Source organism: Miniopterus schreibersii, assembly GCF_964146895.1.
Source record: "Miniopterus schreibersii genome assembly, chromosome: 16".
NCBI classification, from domain to species: Eukaryota; Metazoa; Chordata; class Mammalia; order Chiroptera; family Miniopteridae; genus Miniopterus; species Miniopterus schreibersii.
In genome coordinates, this window is record NC_138116.1 from 31,728,568 (window position 1) to 31,745,524 (window position 16,957).

Here is a 16,957-nt window from a genome sequence, read left to right on the forward strand (position 1 = left end):
CAAGTGCAGAGCTGCCGAGGCGGGGGTGCAGTTGGAAAGTTCCAGATGAGCAGGAGATCTGTGGGGAGTTGAGGGAGTGAGGGGAAGGTTTGAAACTAGTCATCACTTTGGGGGTCACTGCCATCGCCTCCTAGATTCTCCCCGCAGCTGGTTTGGCTGCTTTAATCGCATCCTTATGAAGTGCCTCCTGTGTGTCCAGCAGCACACCCAGCTCTGGGGGTGCAGCAGCTAACAAGCAGCCAGTACCCCCACTCCTGAAGCCTGAAGCTGGCGATAGAATGGTCTAGGCAAAAACAAGCGAACACTTTGTGTTGGAATATAGTATGCAAAGTACGCAAGTCATAACTGTACATAACTTAATGATTTTTTTCATGGGCCAAATACCTGTGTTGCAACCAGCACCCAAATCAAGAAACAGTACTCAGCCTCCTGACTTCTAATAACAGATTTGTCTTTCCTAGTTTTAAACTTTATATAAAGGAATCATACAGTCTGTGCTCCTGTGTCTTCTTTCGTTCAACCTCATGTTTGTGAAGTTCATATGTGTTATTGTGGATGGCAATAATGCATTCACTGTGAAAGGCTTTTAATTGAGGGGTGCCGTGGTCTGATTTAAGCTCCAGAAGGCTCCCTCGGCTGCGATGTGGAGAACAGATTCTAGGGGCACAAATGCAGAAGGAGGGAGACTGGTCAGCAGGCAAAGAGACACAGGTGGCTTGGCCCAGGGTGCTGGCCGTGGAGGAAAGTGGTCAGAACTCAGGCATGTTTTGCAGGTAGATGTTATAGGACCTGTGGACGGATTGTATGGGAGATGAGGGAAATGCAAGGCTCAAGGGCCGTGGGGCTCATAGTTCAAGTTCCTGGAGTTTTGTCTCAAGAAAATGGCTTTTACTTTGATGGGAATCAGAGTGAGGGGCAGATTTTAGCTCTGACTGAAGATTTCCATTTTAAATGCCACACTTATATAGGGTGAGCATATGTCCCAGTCTGCCCGGGACAGTTTGAGTTATGTCCAGCTTAATTAATTGCATTCATTTTTGCTCTTAGAAGTGTTTGGATAATATGTTCATCCTACCCACTGGGCATCCATGTGGATATGTCAAATAGGAAACTGGATATTTTGGTCAGGGCTGGAAATGTATATCTGGAAGGATGCAGAGGCATTTAAAGTTATGGAACTGAGAAAAATGGGAGACATCTGTAAGACTCTCAACAATAAAGATAAATTAAAAAAATAAAAAATAAAAAGTAAGTCATGAAACTGGGAGAAATCACCTAAGAGGAGATGTAGAGGGAGAAAGAAAGAGGTCCCAGGATCAGGCCAGCAAGGGGACAGGAAAGATGCAGCGATGCGAGGTGGGAGTAAAACAGGAGGGTGTGAAGTTAAGGTTTCAAGAAGGCCAAGGCAGAGACACAGAGGTCGCCTGTGAACTTGGTGACAGAGGTTTCAAAGGTGGGCACAGAAGCAAGCTTGAGGCTGGGGAGGGAATGGAGCAAAGACACTGCAGACGCAAGAATCAATAGCTGTGAGGGGGAGCAGAGAAATGGGCAGTGGCTTTAGGGGATATGGCCTGGAGGGTGTGCTTTTAAAAAGGGGGGAGGTGACAGGGGATGTGTGAATTATAAAAGATTGATAGATCTGGCACTAAAATGAGAAACTTGTTTTCATGAGAAATAGCATAAAACAAAATGAAAAATAAGCCTCACACTTCTATGAAGACTGTGGAGTGATCCTTCGGGACAGGGGCCACCTGCAGGAGCCAAGTCCTTGCAGAGCACTCCGAGGCCCTCTTCTGCAGTAGGAGAGGGAAACAGTCCTTCCGCGGTCATCGGACGAAAGAGAAATCTCTTTTTTTAATAAGTTACTGTGAAATAATTGGGACATACCAAAAGGTATAATGAATTACATAATGCCACTGCCCAACTTAAAAAACATTCTCAGTAGCCTGGCTGACGTGGCTCAGAGGTTGAGCATCGACCTGGGATCCAGAAGATCACAGTTCGATTCCTGGTCAGGGCACATGCCCGGGCTGCGGGCTCGATCCCCAGCAGGGGGCGTGCGGGGGGCAGCCGATCCATGATTCTCTGATGTTTCTCTTTCTCTCCCTCTCCCTTCCTCTCTCTGAAATCAATAAAAACATTAAAAAATTTTTTTTCAATATAGTCCTGGCCCACATGCCCAGTGGCCTGTGCGCCAAAGCGCTGAGGGTTCGATTCCAAATCAAGGGCACATACTTGGGTTGCAGGTTTGATTCCCACCCCAGACAGGACATATGCCGGAGGCAACCAGTGGATCTCTCTTTCTCTCTCTCTTCTCCTCCCTCCCCTTCCACTTTCTCTAAAAATCAATGGAAAAAATATCCTCGAGTGAGGATTAACAACAACAACAAAATTCTCATATAGTGACAGCCTTACATTCCCTTCCCCCAATCTGTCCCTTACCCCCAGAACGATCATCCTGAATTTGGTTTTCATTTTCATGCATTTCTTTTATTTTCACCACATGAGTTTTTATCTGTAAGTGCTCTATAGTATCATTTTGTGTGTTTTTAAGTCTTACATAAATGGATCATCCTGTTTGTATTCTCCTGCAATTTGTATCACTCCACATTGTGAGATAAATCTGTGTTGATTTAAATGGCTTTCCTGGATTATTTCTCAGGCTGTAGACTTTTCCATCCTTTATTTCGTCTCCTATTGATGGACATAAAGGGAGCTCCCATTTTTTTGTCACTACAAATCATGCTTCTAGGATATTCTTTTCTTTTCTTTTTAAAAATACGTCTTTATTGATTTCAGAGAGAGGAAGGGAGAGGGAGAGAGAGAGAAACATCAATGATGAGAGTCATTGACTGGCTGTCTCTTGCACGCCCCCTGCTGGGGGTGGAGTCCGAAAGCTGGGCATGTGCCCAGACCAGGAGTCCAGCTGTGACCTCCTGGATCCTAGGTCGATGCTCAGCCATTGAGTCACGCCAGCAGGGCTAGGATAGTCTTTACATACTTCCTTGTGCACATATGTGGAGTCTTTTCAGCTCACATGCTTAGGAGTGGAATTACTGAGTTGTGGGTTTGGGCTTACCTACCTTTAACTGCCAGAGCTGCCACATACAGTTATGCACAACTTTGCCAGATTGCTCTTCAAACTGGTTGTATCATTTACGCTCTCGCCAGCAGCGCATAAGAGATCCTGGTTGTCCACATCCTCGCCAACACTTGGTTTTGTTAGATGTTTAAATTTTGCCCATCTGATGAGGTTGAAATACACTCATCAATTATGGTTTTAATTTGCATTCCCCTGATTACCGGTGAGGGCAAAACACCCTTTTTTATAAGTTTATTGGCCATTTAAGATTCATCTTCTTTAAATTACCTGGTCCTGTTTTTCTGTTGAATTGATTTTCTTTTTCTTACTGATTTGTAATTCTTCTGTATCCCAGTTAGTGATTTCTTCTATCAGTTGTCTCTGTTACAAATCTTTTCTCCCAGTGTGAGGCTTGCTTTTCATTTTGTTTTTCATGAAAACAAGTTTTTAATTTTATTGCCAGATCTATCAATCTTTTATAATTCATGCTTCCTTTGGTGTATTGTCTTAACAAATATCTTTCTTACCCAGAGATCACAAAGATATCCATCTATACATTTTTCTAAAACATTTACAATTTTTCCTGTTGTGTATGTGTTTGTGTTTGCTTTTTAAGGCACTAAAAGTATCTCTGAAAGGATACCTAGGAAAGAGATTAACATCAGCTGTCTCCAGGCAGTGGAGACCCTGACGGAAGATAAGAGCGAGAGGAAGACTTTTTTCATTTGTATACTTTCTGTTGCTTTTGAGTTTTGAACCATGTGAACATAAGACCCATTCAAAAAAAGTAAATAATTTAAATAAAAAGTCATTTTAAACGGTTCTGCAAAAACAGAAATGGTTTTTCACATTTAAAACTCTAATGTACATAGAGCTCATTTTTGTGAAACAGGGATCCAATTTTAACTCATCTGCTTGGATAGTCACGCCTTCCTACCTTTCTATGCTTAGCTCACTCCTATTTATCCTTCAAGATGCAGCTTAGATTCCTATATTCCAACCGCTCTGCCACAATACCCCGCAGAGCATCGCTGTCCACTAGAAATGCAATGCAGACCACACATGTAATTTAAGATTTTCTAGTAGACACATTAAAAAAGAAGTAGGTGAAATTAATTTTAATGATATATCTAATTTAACTCAGTGTATGTAATCAGTGTAAAATTGAGATGGTTTACATTGTTCTTTTTATACTAAATATTCAAAATCTGGTGTGTATTTTACACTTACTGCAGATCACAGCTCAGACTAGCACATTTCAAGTGCTCATGGTCACACCTGACTAGTGGCTTTTGTATTGGACAGTGTGGCTCTAAAGACTGCTGTCACAGAACGTGTTGTGTTATATTGAAATGAACTTTTCCCACATCAGCCTCTGTTATCAGCCAGTAAGTTTCTGGAGGGTCTGAGTCTAATTCATCTATGTACTCCTTCCCCTCCTTGTATCTAGGTACTCAACTTTCTGGTAAATGGAGTGAACTCTGACTGTTGACACACTCTTTATATAAAGCTGAACTTTGTCCACTGGAAAATTCTACCCAGGGGCCCTAGCTCTGCTCCCTAGAACCTCACAGGAGGTGAGGTTCCCCTAAAATTTCTCTTCCTCAGCCTAAATATCCCAGAGCAATCTCCTTTCCTCCTCTGGCCAGGACTCATATCTACCTAGAAAACATTTTGTTACATTCTCTATTTCCCATGTCAGTATTTTAGTTTCACAACCACATTGCAGGTTCCTAAACATCCCAAGGTGGACAGGGCCTAGGTGTTCTCCTCTCCAGGTGACTTCTATTGTGTCTAGGTGGGTGCCAGGCACACACTCGGCTCCTCTCAGGACTAATGTTTATAGTACATCTCATGTCTTCCTCTGGTCAGATATTTTCCTTACTTCCCTTTCAAAATTACAGAATTCCAGGGCTGAAAAAGCACCCAGATAACCCAGTTCCATCACTTCATTTAAAAAAATAAATGTCTTTCTTGATTTTGAGAGAGAGAGGAAGGGAGAGAGAGAAACATGGATGAGAAACGTCAATCAGCTGCCCCCTGTACACCCCCTACTGGGTATCGAGCCCAAGCATGTGCCCTGACCAGGAATCGAACCAGTGACCTCTCAGTGTATGGAACTATGTTCAATCAACTGAGCCACACTGGCCAGGGCCAATCCCTTCATTTAAAAATTTTTTTATTGATTTTTTTTTTTTTAGAGAGAGGATGGGGGAGACGAAGAAAGAGAGAGAGAGAGAGAGACTGATTTTGTTGTTCCATTTATTTATGCATTCATTGGTTGCTTCTTGTATGTGCCCCGACAGCGGATCAAACCTGCAACCTTGGCATATTGGGAAGACGCTCTAACCAACTGAGCTACCTGGCCAGGCCATCCCTTCATTTTTCAGCCGAGAAAGGGAGGAACCATGAGAGTGGTCTTGCCCCAAATCCCAGTTAGTACCAGAGCCAAGGACCAGGAAAAACCCAGAACCCCAGTATTAGGCCAGTGTTTTCCTCACTCCACTAGCCTGCCTCTGGGCCTCCTCCTGCAAGACCCCTCCTCAGCCCAGTTTCCCACCTGGGCTGGCCAGGGTGCCCTCCGGCGTGGACCCTCAGGCAGTGAGGAAGGCTAGGGCCTGAAGGTGGACCAGTAGGGTGTGTGAATGTGGGTGTCGTCGGGGTGCCTGCCGGAAGGGCAGCAGTGGGTTAAAGTTAACACCAGACAATGATGCAATCACGGACTCCGAATTGAGTGCAGGTCGCTTTAAGACAGGAGTAGCTGTAATCCGAAGCCTGCTGGAAGCTGGATTGGGAGGCAGCAGAAAAGCTCTTGTGCTTGCAGGAGCCCCCTCAGTGCAGAACTGAGCTGGGCGCCGAGCTGCAGCGCACCCTCAGGTAAAGCAGCTCCCTGCCCGGTCTGCCCCTGTCCTGCCAGTCTCCCGTGGGCTGTGGGGACAGGGTAGAGGCAGGGTACCCCAGGGAGTGGAAAAGAGGGGTGCAAAGAAGAGGAGGTGGGGAAGCAGTAGGCTCTGCAGCATGGGCATCAGGGTTAGTGGATGAGAGAGGGAGAGGGAGTTGGGGGTCAGAGGGCGGTGACCCAATTATCCTCAAACTCCACTCACCACTAGGAGAGGCTGGAAAAACTTGAATGAAGTGGGTGGGAAACAGTGGAGGGTGGTAGTGGGGGGGGAAGCAGGGAGCTCAGCTGCTGGGTCAGGACTGAGCCGCACCTCAAAGACGCTCTGTAGCCCCGAGGGTCGGAGGCTGTCGGGGAGCTGTGCCCCCACCAGGGCAGCTGGGGAGGCGGCCCATCCTGACGCTCAGCCTTAGCTTGGGCTCAGCTCTCTGGCGCTTTTTCAGTCAACTGGTGCTGATTTCAATGGTAACTTCCCAGCACTGCCAAGCAGCTGGCCTATCGCGCCACGCTGGGAGGCTGGGACAGAGGGTAGCTGGGTCCTGCTATCCAGTGCTCACTCTTTTCTCTTGGCCAAATTAGCTGCCAGTAAAAGCTGGGAGGTCAGTGGGGTTTTGGCCTCTCAGGAACAAAGACTGGTATTTAGCCCAGCCAGTGTTTGGGGTTTGGGGGCTCAGCTGCCAGCGCTGGAGAGAATGCTGCCCGCACTCCTTCCGCTCCCCGAGGCAGGCCACAGCAAGCAGTGGGTCTGGGCCAAAGAAAAGCTGCAGGCTTCCCAGAAACCCCATCACTGTCTGGCCCGTGCCCATCCACTGGGAATTCAGCCCCCAGGATGAGGGTGGGAGAGGAAGGGGGCCGGGGAGTTCTGCTCCTAAGGCTGGTCCTTCTGGGGTGTGGGGTGATCCTCATGGGCACCCTGGCCCAACTTAATCAGGTCTTCATAAGACACACTGCCTGGCGACTGATGGAGTCACCATAGGTGGGGTGGGCTGGGAGGGGACCCCCTTGGAATCTCCTTCCCAGAGCCAGGGGAGAGGGTGGTGCCCTTCCTTGCACTGCCCATGAGGTCCACCACCATAGTTTGAAGGCTCTGTGGTTCTGGGAGGGGGAGGAGGGGGGTAGGGGGAGAGAGGGGAGGGGGAGGAATGGGGGAGGAGGAGGAGGAGGAGGAGGAGGGATGGTGTTTGTCTCACAACTGGGTTTAATTAGAAACACATGCTTTGGCTCAAATTTATCTTCCCAGCTTGAAGGCAAGATCGTGAATTCCCAGTTCCTTGCGTCTCCTTTTTTTAAACATATCTTTATTGATTTCAGAGAGAGGAAAGGAGGGGGAGAGAGAGAGAGATAGAGACATCAATGATGAGAGAGTCACTGATCGGCTGCCCTGACCGGGAATCGAACCCCGATCTCCTGGATCCTAGGTCGATGCTCAACCGCTGAGCCCCGCCCGGCCGGGCTGCGTCTCTTGATTTGGTCAATGTGGCAGAGAGGAAGGCCTGACCTCGGCCCGGCAGAGAGGATAACTACCTCCTCCTGTGCCCTCCCCAACCTGGTAGGACAAGAGTCTGGCTGGAATACTGCCCTTTGGACAGAATGGCATCGTTGTCCCTATGCCCCTGGCCAGGCAGTGGCTGCCATGGAGCAATCATCCTGGACAGGGCATTGAGTGTGTGCTCAGAGGGGCCTCCACGCAGACCCTTACTCTCTGCCCTCTTACTGCCCTTGTAGGGAGTTTTTGATAATCTCTCCACTTCCCTCATCCCAGGGCTAAGGTGGAGGATTCAGAGGTGCCATTAATACTATGTGTCCCCGTGCCTGGCTCTGGGCCAGCTGTGGAGCCATGTGTCTTTCCCAACAGGGTCCCTCAATTCATCTTCAGTCCTGAGCCCACACACACGGTGATGGTGATCACAGGACCTGGGGCTTGGGCTCAGACCCTGTAGGGACTCCCACAGACATCCCACTTTCAAGGGTATTGGAATTGTGAACTTAGTTTGCTTAAACACTATCCCAGGATGACCCCTACATCTGGCTGCTATCTCAACTCCCTACTCTGGCCAGAGCGACTAGAACTAACAGCTTTTCCTCTATTCTTGCCGCCTGTGGAGCTGAGTTTTCAGTCTCCAATAAACCAGTCTCCTGAGGCTCAGGCAAGGAAGGCTCCTGCCAGCTCTGGGTGGGGCTGGCTGGGTGGAGAGAACAGCTGTAGCCTGGATGGTGTTAAGGTCTTTATCTGGCACTGCAGAAAGCTTTTCCCGTCGTCTCAACAGAAGATTTCTCCCTGAGGGGCAGGGGCAGCCATGTGGAAGAGCAGCTGGCTGAGAAGACAGGGCTCCTCGCTCTGAGACAGAGATCAGGGTTGACAAAGAAAGCGGGCTGGTTCCCATTGGCAGTCTAGCCAGAAGCCGGGCACACTCAGGCAGTCATCTTTTCTTTTGTTGCCTTTCTTGCTCTATAATGTTGTCCAGTGGATTATCAGGCTTATTTTTTAAAAAATATATCTTTATTGATTTCAGAGAGAAGAAGGGAGAGGGAGAGAGATAGAAACATCAATGATGAGAGAGTCATTGATCGGCTGCCTCCTGCACCCCCCCTGCTGGGGATCAAGCCCGAAACCTGGGCATGTGCCCTGACCGGAAATCAAACCTCAATCTCTTGGATCCTAGGTCGATGCTCAACCACTGAGCCACACCCGGCCAGGCATCAGGCTTAATTTTAAGGACTCTGGCCAAAAATCACACACTGCACTCCCAACTTTCCTGTTTGTTCTGAAAAGTCAGAAAAGTATGTGTTGTGTGTGTGTGTGTGTGTGTGTGGGGGGAGGGTTATTGGGTACATGAAAGGGTAATGTAAAGGCTCGAGACCCTTGTCGTGTGTGTGTGAATATGTGTGTGTTTTGCAGGGGAGGTGAGGGGCAGGGAAGACAGATTATATGTTCTTGATATGGCAATGTGGATGGAGGGGGAGCATTCCAAGACTTTGTCCTACTTTCTAACCAGAGGTCTCTTGGAAGATCTGATCTGTGACCACCCCCAGCTGCCTCATCCCTTCCCATCCCACATCATGACCCCAGAGTGAGCCCACAGATGCAGTGAATTCAAGACAGTAAGGGATGGTGGAGCACCTAGAGCCCTGGACCCAGGTTTCCCTTTTCCTTTGCGGTCCAGGGGCCAGACCAGAGCCGGGTCAGGAAAGACCACAGCTGGGGAGTTGAAGGGGCTTGGGTGGTCTTCCTGAGAGTGGGATTGTTTAACCTGAAGGAAAGAAGGTTCCGGAGGCATAAGAGCTATTTTCAAGCTGGCCGGGGGAGGAAGTCCTGGCTCTCCATTGGAGAGGGGGCGCCCTGGGGTTCCAGTTGCAGGGACACATTTCACTCAGGGACCACTGGAGAGCTCACCTATCTCTGCATTGGGAAGTGCTATTAAGAAATCATCTAATTTAATCCTTATAACAATAGTGAAGAACTACTTGATTTCCATTTTACAAGAGAAGATATTGTGATTTAGAGAGCCATTAAGACACAGGATTGAGATTTGAGCCCAGGCTCTTGGACCAGAGACCCAGCACTGCTAACTGTGAGAGAGAGAGCTCTTACACAGACCTGTCGGGGAAGACAGTGAGTCCCTTACGAGGCCACGGCTTCCAGGCCAGAGGAGTTCAAGGAGAGAGTTCGAGAACTTCTTGGGGATAGCAGGAGCTGGACCGGATGCCTCCATTCTCTGTATTCTGTGATTTTACATGAGACCTAGATGCTGCCCCCATTCTGTTAGTAGATATTGCCCCAATTCCTATATCATGAGCTGGTCAAGTGCCTCCAGGGAAAAGCCTTCGTGTTCATTTGCTAGGCCATGTCCACACACAGGAGCCCACTGCTGAATCTTCACTGTCTGGGGGCTTTAGGGTCTCCTGACACAGACAGTGGGATGAAAGCTCAAGCTCACCTGATATGACTGTGGGCCGTGAGGCAGGTGGAGGGGAAGGGAGTTGCTGAGAGGGAGGGATCTGAGGGTCCACTTCCAGCCTGGGGAGGGAAGGTGCCTAGTTCTGTGAAACCCGAGCTCCCTGCTCAGGGCGGCCTGGTGGTGCAGGGTGGGGGTGAGGGACACTGCCTGCCACCTCTTGCTTTCTTGCAGGCCCCGGCATGCAGGCCCTCATGCTACTGCTCTGGACTGGAGCCCTCCTCGGGAGCGGCAGCTGCCAGAACAATGCTGGCAGCCCGGAGGTCAGTGGTGGGTGGGGTGGGGGCGTGGGGGTGTGAGCAAGCACCCAGGTTCCAGGCTGGGCTCAGGCCTCTATGTCTAGACATCAGCAAAACAGAAAAACGTCTTGCCCTGCCTTTCAGAGAACAGAGTGGGGACAAAAGTAAGATCCCAGAAGTGAAAGGCAAAAAGCATTCTTACAGGCCAGGGCTGCCCCTTCAGTGAAGACCTTTCCTCGCCACCCGCATCGCTGTGCGTGTCATGAGTGGGTGGTATTCTTGGATATTTGTTCCGATGTAAGAGCGTGGAAAGGTCTTTTTCCTGTGCGGAGGAAGCGCATTTGGGTTGCAAAGGCAGATGCTAAGGAGCCAATGCTATGTGCCCGGGGGGTTATTGCCTCAGGAGGGCCAGGGCAGCCAGGGCACACTGGCTGGAGGCCTGGACTTTGTTGTGAGTTGGAGTTTAAATTCTTGCTCTACTTCTCACTAGCTTTGTGACCTTAGACAAGTCACTTTTACCTGAGTCTTTGTTTTCTTATCTATAAAATGGGATTAAAAAATACCCATTCTTACAGGGCCATGTGGCCAGTCACTTATATTCCATCTGCTGAACAACTACTCTGTAGGTGCTGGGGGTGGGTGGAAATATAAAAGACTCAGCTCTTGCCTAAAGGAGCTCAGTCTTTTGAGATATTAGCCTTGGGGGTTATCAAATACATCAGCAAGTATGACATGAAGTGACGCCAATGAAAAGAAATAGCACAGAGCCCAGTCAGTACACAGCAGATGGTTAACATATATGTGGTATTTGACTCTAAAAAAAAGGTGAGAAAACCAAAAAGTCCCTTAAGATTGGGGCAAACTAGGAAAGTTTATGATGGAGGAGGTGATCAGGGCCATGAGACAGGGAGGCTTGACAGGTAGAGACTTGGGAGCAGTAAGCGAGGGTGAGTGAACAGGAATCTGGTCTGGCTGAGAACAGGGTTTCTTGGGAGAGGAGGGGGCTCCTCTCCTTTTTTATTTTAAAGTATGTCACAGGCCTGAGGCTCACAGGTCACTAGTGTTGAAACCTGGTCAGCTAGTCTCTCTTCTGGGCTGCCTCTCCTCTCCCCAGCAGAGAGCTCCTGCATGATCAGGGGACACAAAATCATTCCAGTGTCAGGCTAAACATACCGCACTCAGGCAGGGGGCTAGAACGACAGTTCCACTCAAAGCCGTGTGGAGACCAGTCACCCACTGCTCATCTCCACTGGTCCTTGTACTCAAATCCAGGGCTCCCCAGCCCCCGAAACCACGGGGGTGTCAGTGGAGGAGGAGGATCCCTTCTTCAAGGTCCCTGTGAACAAGCTGGCAGCGGCTGTCTCCAACTTTGGCTATGACCTGTACCGCGTGAAATCCAGCATGAGCCCCACTGCCAATGTGCTCCTGTCTCCACTCAGCGTGGCCACTGCACTCTCCGCCCTCTCACTGGGTGAGTTCTCTGACACAGAAAGCCCCAGGATCCTAGAGCTGCCATCTGGCCACCGCACATCTCTGGCTCGCTAAGCCCTAGAGACACCGCGCCTTAGGGCAGGGTGCAGAGGCACTGAGACTGGGTGCAGAGGCACTGAGACTGGCTCCAGCAGGGTCCCAGCATGCAAGTGAGAGCTTGAAGGCCGTGCACACACAATTCCCTTGCTCCCCAGGAGGGTGCTGAGCACTGCTGACACAGGTGTGGGGCTTTAGGACCACTTATTGACATGGTGACTTTGATACTCATTAATTCCTTACATGAGCTTCTACTATGTGTCAGCCATTAGGCTTGGTTCTGGGGCTATAACTGCATACGAGTGGGCATAGTTCCTGCTTCCACTCAGGTCACAGCTGAGTTCATGGGGGAAACTAATAACTACAGGTCCTGGCTGGGTAGCTCAGTTGGTTAGAGCGTTGTCCCAATACACCAAGGTTGCAGGTTTGATCCCCGGTCAGGGCACATACAAGAATCAACCAATGAATGCATAAATAAGCAGAACAACAGATCGATGTTTCTTTCTCTCTCTCTGAAAAAAAAAATCAGTAAAAATAAAGAAATAATAAGCAGGTAACTACAGAACAGCCTGGTGGGTGCTGTGATGGGAGAGGCACAGGGACTTGCACCCTCATTCCCACCTTATATCTCTCTGGCCCTGATGCCTTCAGCCTAGTTTAGAAAAATTTCTATTTCTTCTGTTGCCTTCAAATTCCTACCTAGAATGTCTCCAGTATCAGAAGAAAAAAGACTAAGTGTACAGTGTCCCTGTCCTGACATGGGAGCTGGCCTGAGTTGGGCCCTGGAACAGCTATCGAGCCCATATCCTTGTCTCTCTGCAGGAGCTGAACAGCGGACAGAATCCAGCATTCACCGGGCTCTCTACTACGACCTGATTACCAACCCAGACATCCATGGCACCTATAAGGAACTCCTTGCCTCCATCACTGCCCCCCAGAAAAACCTCAAGAGTGCTTCCCGGATTGTCTTTGAGAGGAGTGAGTGTGCTAGCCTGGGCTGCCTGAGGAGCATGGGGCTCTATGCTCTGTGTTTCTTTCTAAACAGTAGATCATGTCGGCCCCGGCCAGGCCTAGCCCTGGTAGGCAGGAAGGGGCCCCGTGAGCCCAAAGGGGATCAGAAAGAGGAAGTGGGCGAGGGAGACAGGGGAGGGTCGGGGGGAGGCCAGTAACATGAAGAGAAACAGCAATGAGCAAAATCTGTAGTTCCCTGTCCAGTGCCGCCTGGGGAAGCTGGCACGAAGTTCCAGCAAGTCATGGGAAGACACTAGGCAGGAAGTCAGGGGTAAACCAGAACCTAAGCCTGGCACGCTTTCAAAGAGGGCATGCTGGTTTAGCTCTCAGACGACACTAACCTTCCTCCGTCTCTTCCCAGAGCTGCGGATAAAATCCAGCTTTGTTGCACCACTGGAAAAGTCCTATGGGACCAGGCCCAGAGTCTTGACCGGCAACTCCCGCTCCGACCTTCAGGAGATTAACAACTGGGTGCAGGCCCAGATGAAAGGGAAGATTGCTAGGTCCTCAAGGGAAATGCCCAGTGAAATCAGCATTCTCCTTCTGGGTGTGGCCTACTTCAAGGGTGAGGCCTTCTCCACTTCTCTTTTGGCCAAGGGTGGATGGAGGGGGTCAGACAGGACCAGGGAAGGGGGGAAGTCAAAGACCTAGTTCAACACCCCGGAGGTGAAGCCAGAGGAGGGCCTGAGAAACGCACTGGCCTGAGTGTTACCTGCTTGATGCCAGATCCAAGGCCTACGATGTGTAAGAGGCTGTGGAGAGACTAGCAGAGAGACAAAAGCATGACCCCTCTTGTGCCTGTTTGGGGCAGGCACTGTTAGATTTCTGGCTGGAGTCAGAAGAGGGTCAAAGCCCAGCTCTGCCTTTACTGGCTATAGAACTTAGCACAAGCTTTCTGGGCCTATTTCCTCATCTCTAACATGGGGACGATCCACTTCAGAGGCACTCTAGGTCCCCTCCCACCTTCACATCGACCCTGGCACTGTGCCCAGGACACTGCAGGTACCCGGTAAACCACTGCTGGTTCTATTCTTCTGGGCTGTGGCAATGCACCCAAGACTATTCCGTGAGGCCAGCCCCGCTCAGATAAGCCTTGGTTGGGATTTTAGGCAACCTCCCCTTAAAATGCTTTATAACCGCCTGTGAGGCAGTAGCAAGAATGGACCCTAAACTCCTAGAGAAAAGCTTGGCCTGAAGCGCTGATCCCCAGGAAGGGAGAGCAGCGGTTCCGGGCCAGCATGGTAAAGGCAACGCTGAACTAAGGGACTTTTTATCATCAACTCACTGTGTGAGTCCTGGCAAGTGACTTCACCTCTCTGGCTGCAGTGCTTTTTCAGCTATGAGAGGGGTCATGACATGATGTCCAGCTCCGGCCTCCTTTGATTCCGTCTCCCAGACACACCACTGTGGAACCGTAAACCAGTTTCCTTTTCTCCCAGGCAATAATGGAACTTGTATAATCCTGACAGTCAAATGAATAAAATCAACGTTATTTCCTTCTGAGTTTACTTATTGCCTGATATGTCGGGGCCTCTGGCAACTAAGATTCTGTTAGCCAGGCAATCAACACTGTGTTTTGGTCTCAGCATGGTCCCTGTGCCTTTCTGGTCTCCTGGGGCTTAGGGCACTCCTTTTATTTCATTCCAGGGCAGTGGGTAACAAAGTTTGACCCCAGAAAGACTTCCCTCCAGGATTTCCATTTGGATGAAGAGAAGACTGTGAAAGTGCCCATGATGTCGGACCCTAAGGCTGTCTTACGCTACGGCTTGGATTCTGATCTGAGCTGCAAGGTTTGTAGGGGTGGGGAGAGAGAAAAAAGACTTACAGGTGGTGTTGTGGAAATAGAATGACTTTTGAGATCTAACAGCAGTCTAAATTTTGCCTACTGTGTGACTTGCAGCAAGCTAAGAGCTTCTCCCCCCCCCCACCCAAAATAAAGGTGGGGAGAAACTTACCCTCTCAGGGTTGCTTATAAGAATTAATAAGGTAATGTGAAATTACCTTATTGTGAAATTGGGGCCCTCCAGAGTAGATACTCAAATGTTGGCGTTTTCTTGTCTTTTCTTTCCTTCTTTCTTTTTCTTTTTTGTGTGCTGCACTTTTATTTCTGGAATTCAAAGCCAAACTTTCAAAAACTGTCACAAACTCCAAACTGCTGACCTTCTAAGTCTTTCTCATCTACCTGACTGCTTTTAATTCTAAGTCAGTAGTCCTTAACCTTTTTCTCTGGGAATCTGACAAAGCACCCGAAATACTTGAAAGAAATGCCATGTATGCACACTCACACATTTCTGTATATAATTTCAGGGGCTACTGGGGCCTGGGATGCCATTTGTCCCATGGACCTTAGGTTAAGAACCTCCGCTCAAAGGACCTATTTTATTGCTGCTTCTGTGTTGCTGTGCTCAATGCCCCCATTTCTACGCCAGGGCTCTCTATATAACAGATATTCAGTAACTGTTGGCAGATAAACCTTGGGAGAAGACAATTCTAGCTCCTTAGAACCACAGGAGAAAATTCTTTCAGCAGATTAACTTCAGGTGGGATCAGGCCAAGGGAAGAAAAGACAAGTCAACTTTTTGAACGAACATTAGTAAATATCTTGCTGCCAGAAAGCAATAGCCTAGAGGAGTAACCATTAAATAGATCAGGCACTGGGGAAAGCAGGGACAGGGCCCAACCATAGGAGAGAAGGCAACTGATGTGTGTGCGCATGTCTATCTCCAGGCTCCTAGGCTCTGAAGGACTAACCCATGTGGCCTCCTCCCTGTTGTTCCAGATTGCCCAGCTGCCCTTGACTGGAAGCATGAGTATCATCTTCTTCCTGCCTCTGAAAGTGACCCAGAACTTGACCATGATAGAAGAGAGCCTCACCTCTGAGTTCATTCATGACATAGACCGAGAACTGAAGACTGTCCAAGCGGTCCTGACCATCCCCAAGCTGAAGCTGAGTTATGAAGGCGAAGTCACTAAGTCCCTGCAGGAGATGAGTATGTCCGCAAGGCTCCTCTGCTCTCGGGGTGGGTGGGGTTGAGTTCTGAGCCTTCCATCTCGCTAAGCAGGACTCAAAGGCTCCAGGCCTTAGTAGGGAGGCCATGGATGATTCCTTAATTCTCATACATAGTTCTGGAGGAGAAGAATGAACCGCCTTATCAGACTCATTCCTCAGCCCCACGATGACACATCCCTATAACAGGCACTCAGAACACTGCCTATCCGGACAGGTCTGTTGATCTGGTTTCTAATCTTAACCTCAATTGCTGTGTGCTCTTGGGCAAATCACTCAACTTTTAACTAGAGTCTTGTGTACCTCACAAAAGGTCAAGAGCAGTGTTCCACTCCTAGCTTGCTTACCTCCTTGAATCAGGATTTAGGAATTAGGGCTGTATTCTTCCTTGGGTGTTGGCTAAGACAGGGTTTTAATGGAAATCTCTCTCAATCTCTGCAGAGCTGCAATCCTTGTTCGATTCACCAGACTTTAGCAAGATCACGGGCAAATCTATCAAACTTACTCAAGTGGAACATCGAGCTGGCTTCGAGTGGAATGAGGATGGAGCAGGCGCCACCCCCAGCCCAGGGCTCCAGCCTGCCCGCCTCACCTTCCCCCTGGACTACCACCTTAACCAGCCTTTCATCTTTGTACTGAGGGACACGGACACAGGGGCCCTTCTCTTCATAGGCAAAATTCTGGACCCCAGGGGCACTTAATGCTCCAGTTTGATGTTTAAAAACCCTAGAGGGATGGCAGATTATACATTACATGAAGGCTGCCCCTATAATGTTTCAATGTATACTTTGCAATAAAAGTGCTTTATCCTTAACTTTTGTTACCCTATCCCCCCTCCTATTTTGAGCTATATTAAGTTTAATATGAAAATAAATAGCTCTTTAGGAATTTTGTGGTCCTGCATTTCTAGCCTGGGTCTATCTAAACTCTGCAGAAAGTCACCATTTATAAGAACTTTTAGTTATCTGCATTGTATAAGGCAGAGACTGATCCTCTGCTCTGGATGTTTACATACTAGGACCACTAATGCCCCCAGGAGGGCATTTCCTGGCTCCATAATCTTAAATAAACCGACTCTAGTTTTCTTTTTTAATCCTTACCCAAGGATATGCTTACTGAGTTTTAGAGAGAGGAAGGGGAGGAACAGGGACAGAGAGAGAGAGAGATTGATCAGCTGCCTCCTATATGTACCCTGATTGGGGATCGAACCCATAACCTAGGTATATGCCCTGATTG

At 48.9% G+C, this 16,957-nt stretch overlaps 1 protein-coding gene across 1 annotated transcript; it reads left to right on the forward strand.

Moving 5' to 3' along the window:
- The first annotated feature begins 5,716 nt into the window (after positions 1-5,716).
- On the forward strand, positions 5,717-16,609 carry SERPINF1 (serpin family F member 1). Its single transcript, XM_081116112.1, has 8 exons — positions 5,717-5,959; positions 10,112-10,200; positions 11,449-11,647; positions 12,526-12,681; positions 13,076-13,279; positions 14,362-14,504; positions 15,494-15,704; positions 16,163-16,609. Exons 2-8 carry the CDS (start codon positions 10,120-10,122, stop codon positions 16,420-16,422), a joined length of 1,254 nt encoding a protein of 417 aa, XP_080972238.1. The 5' UTR covers positions 5,717-5,959; positions 10,112-10,119; the 3' UTR covers positions 16,423-16,609.
- The last annotated feature ends 348 nt before the right edge of the window (positions 16,610-16,957 follow it).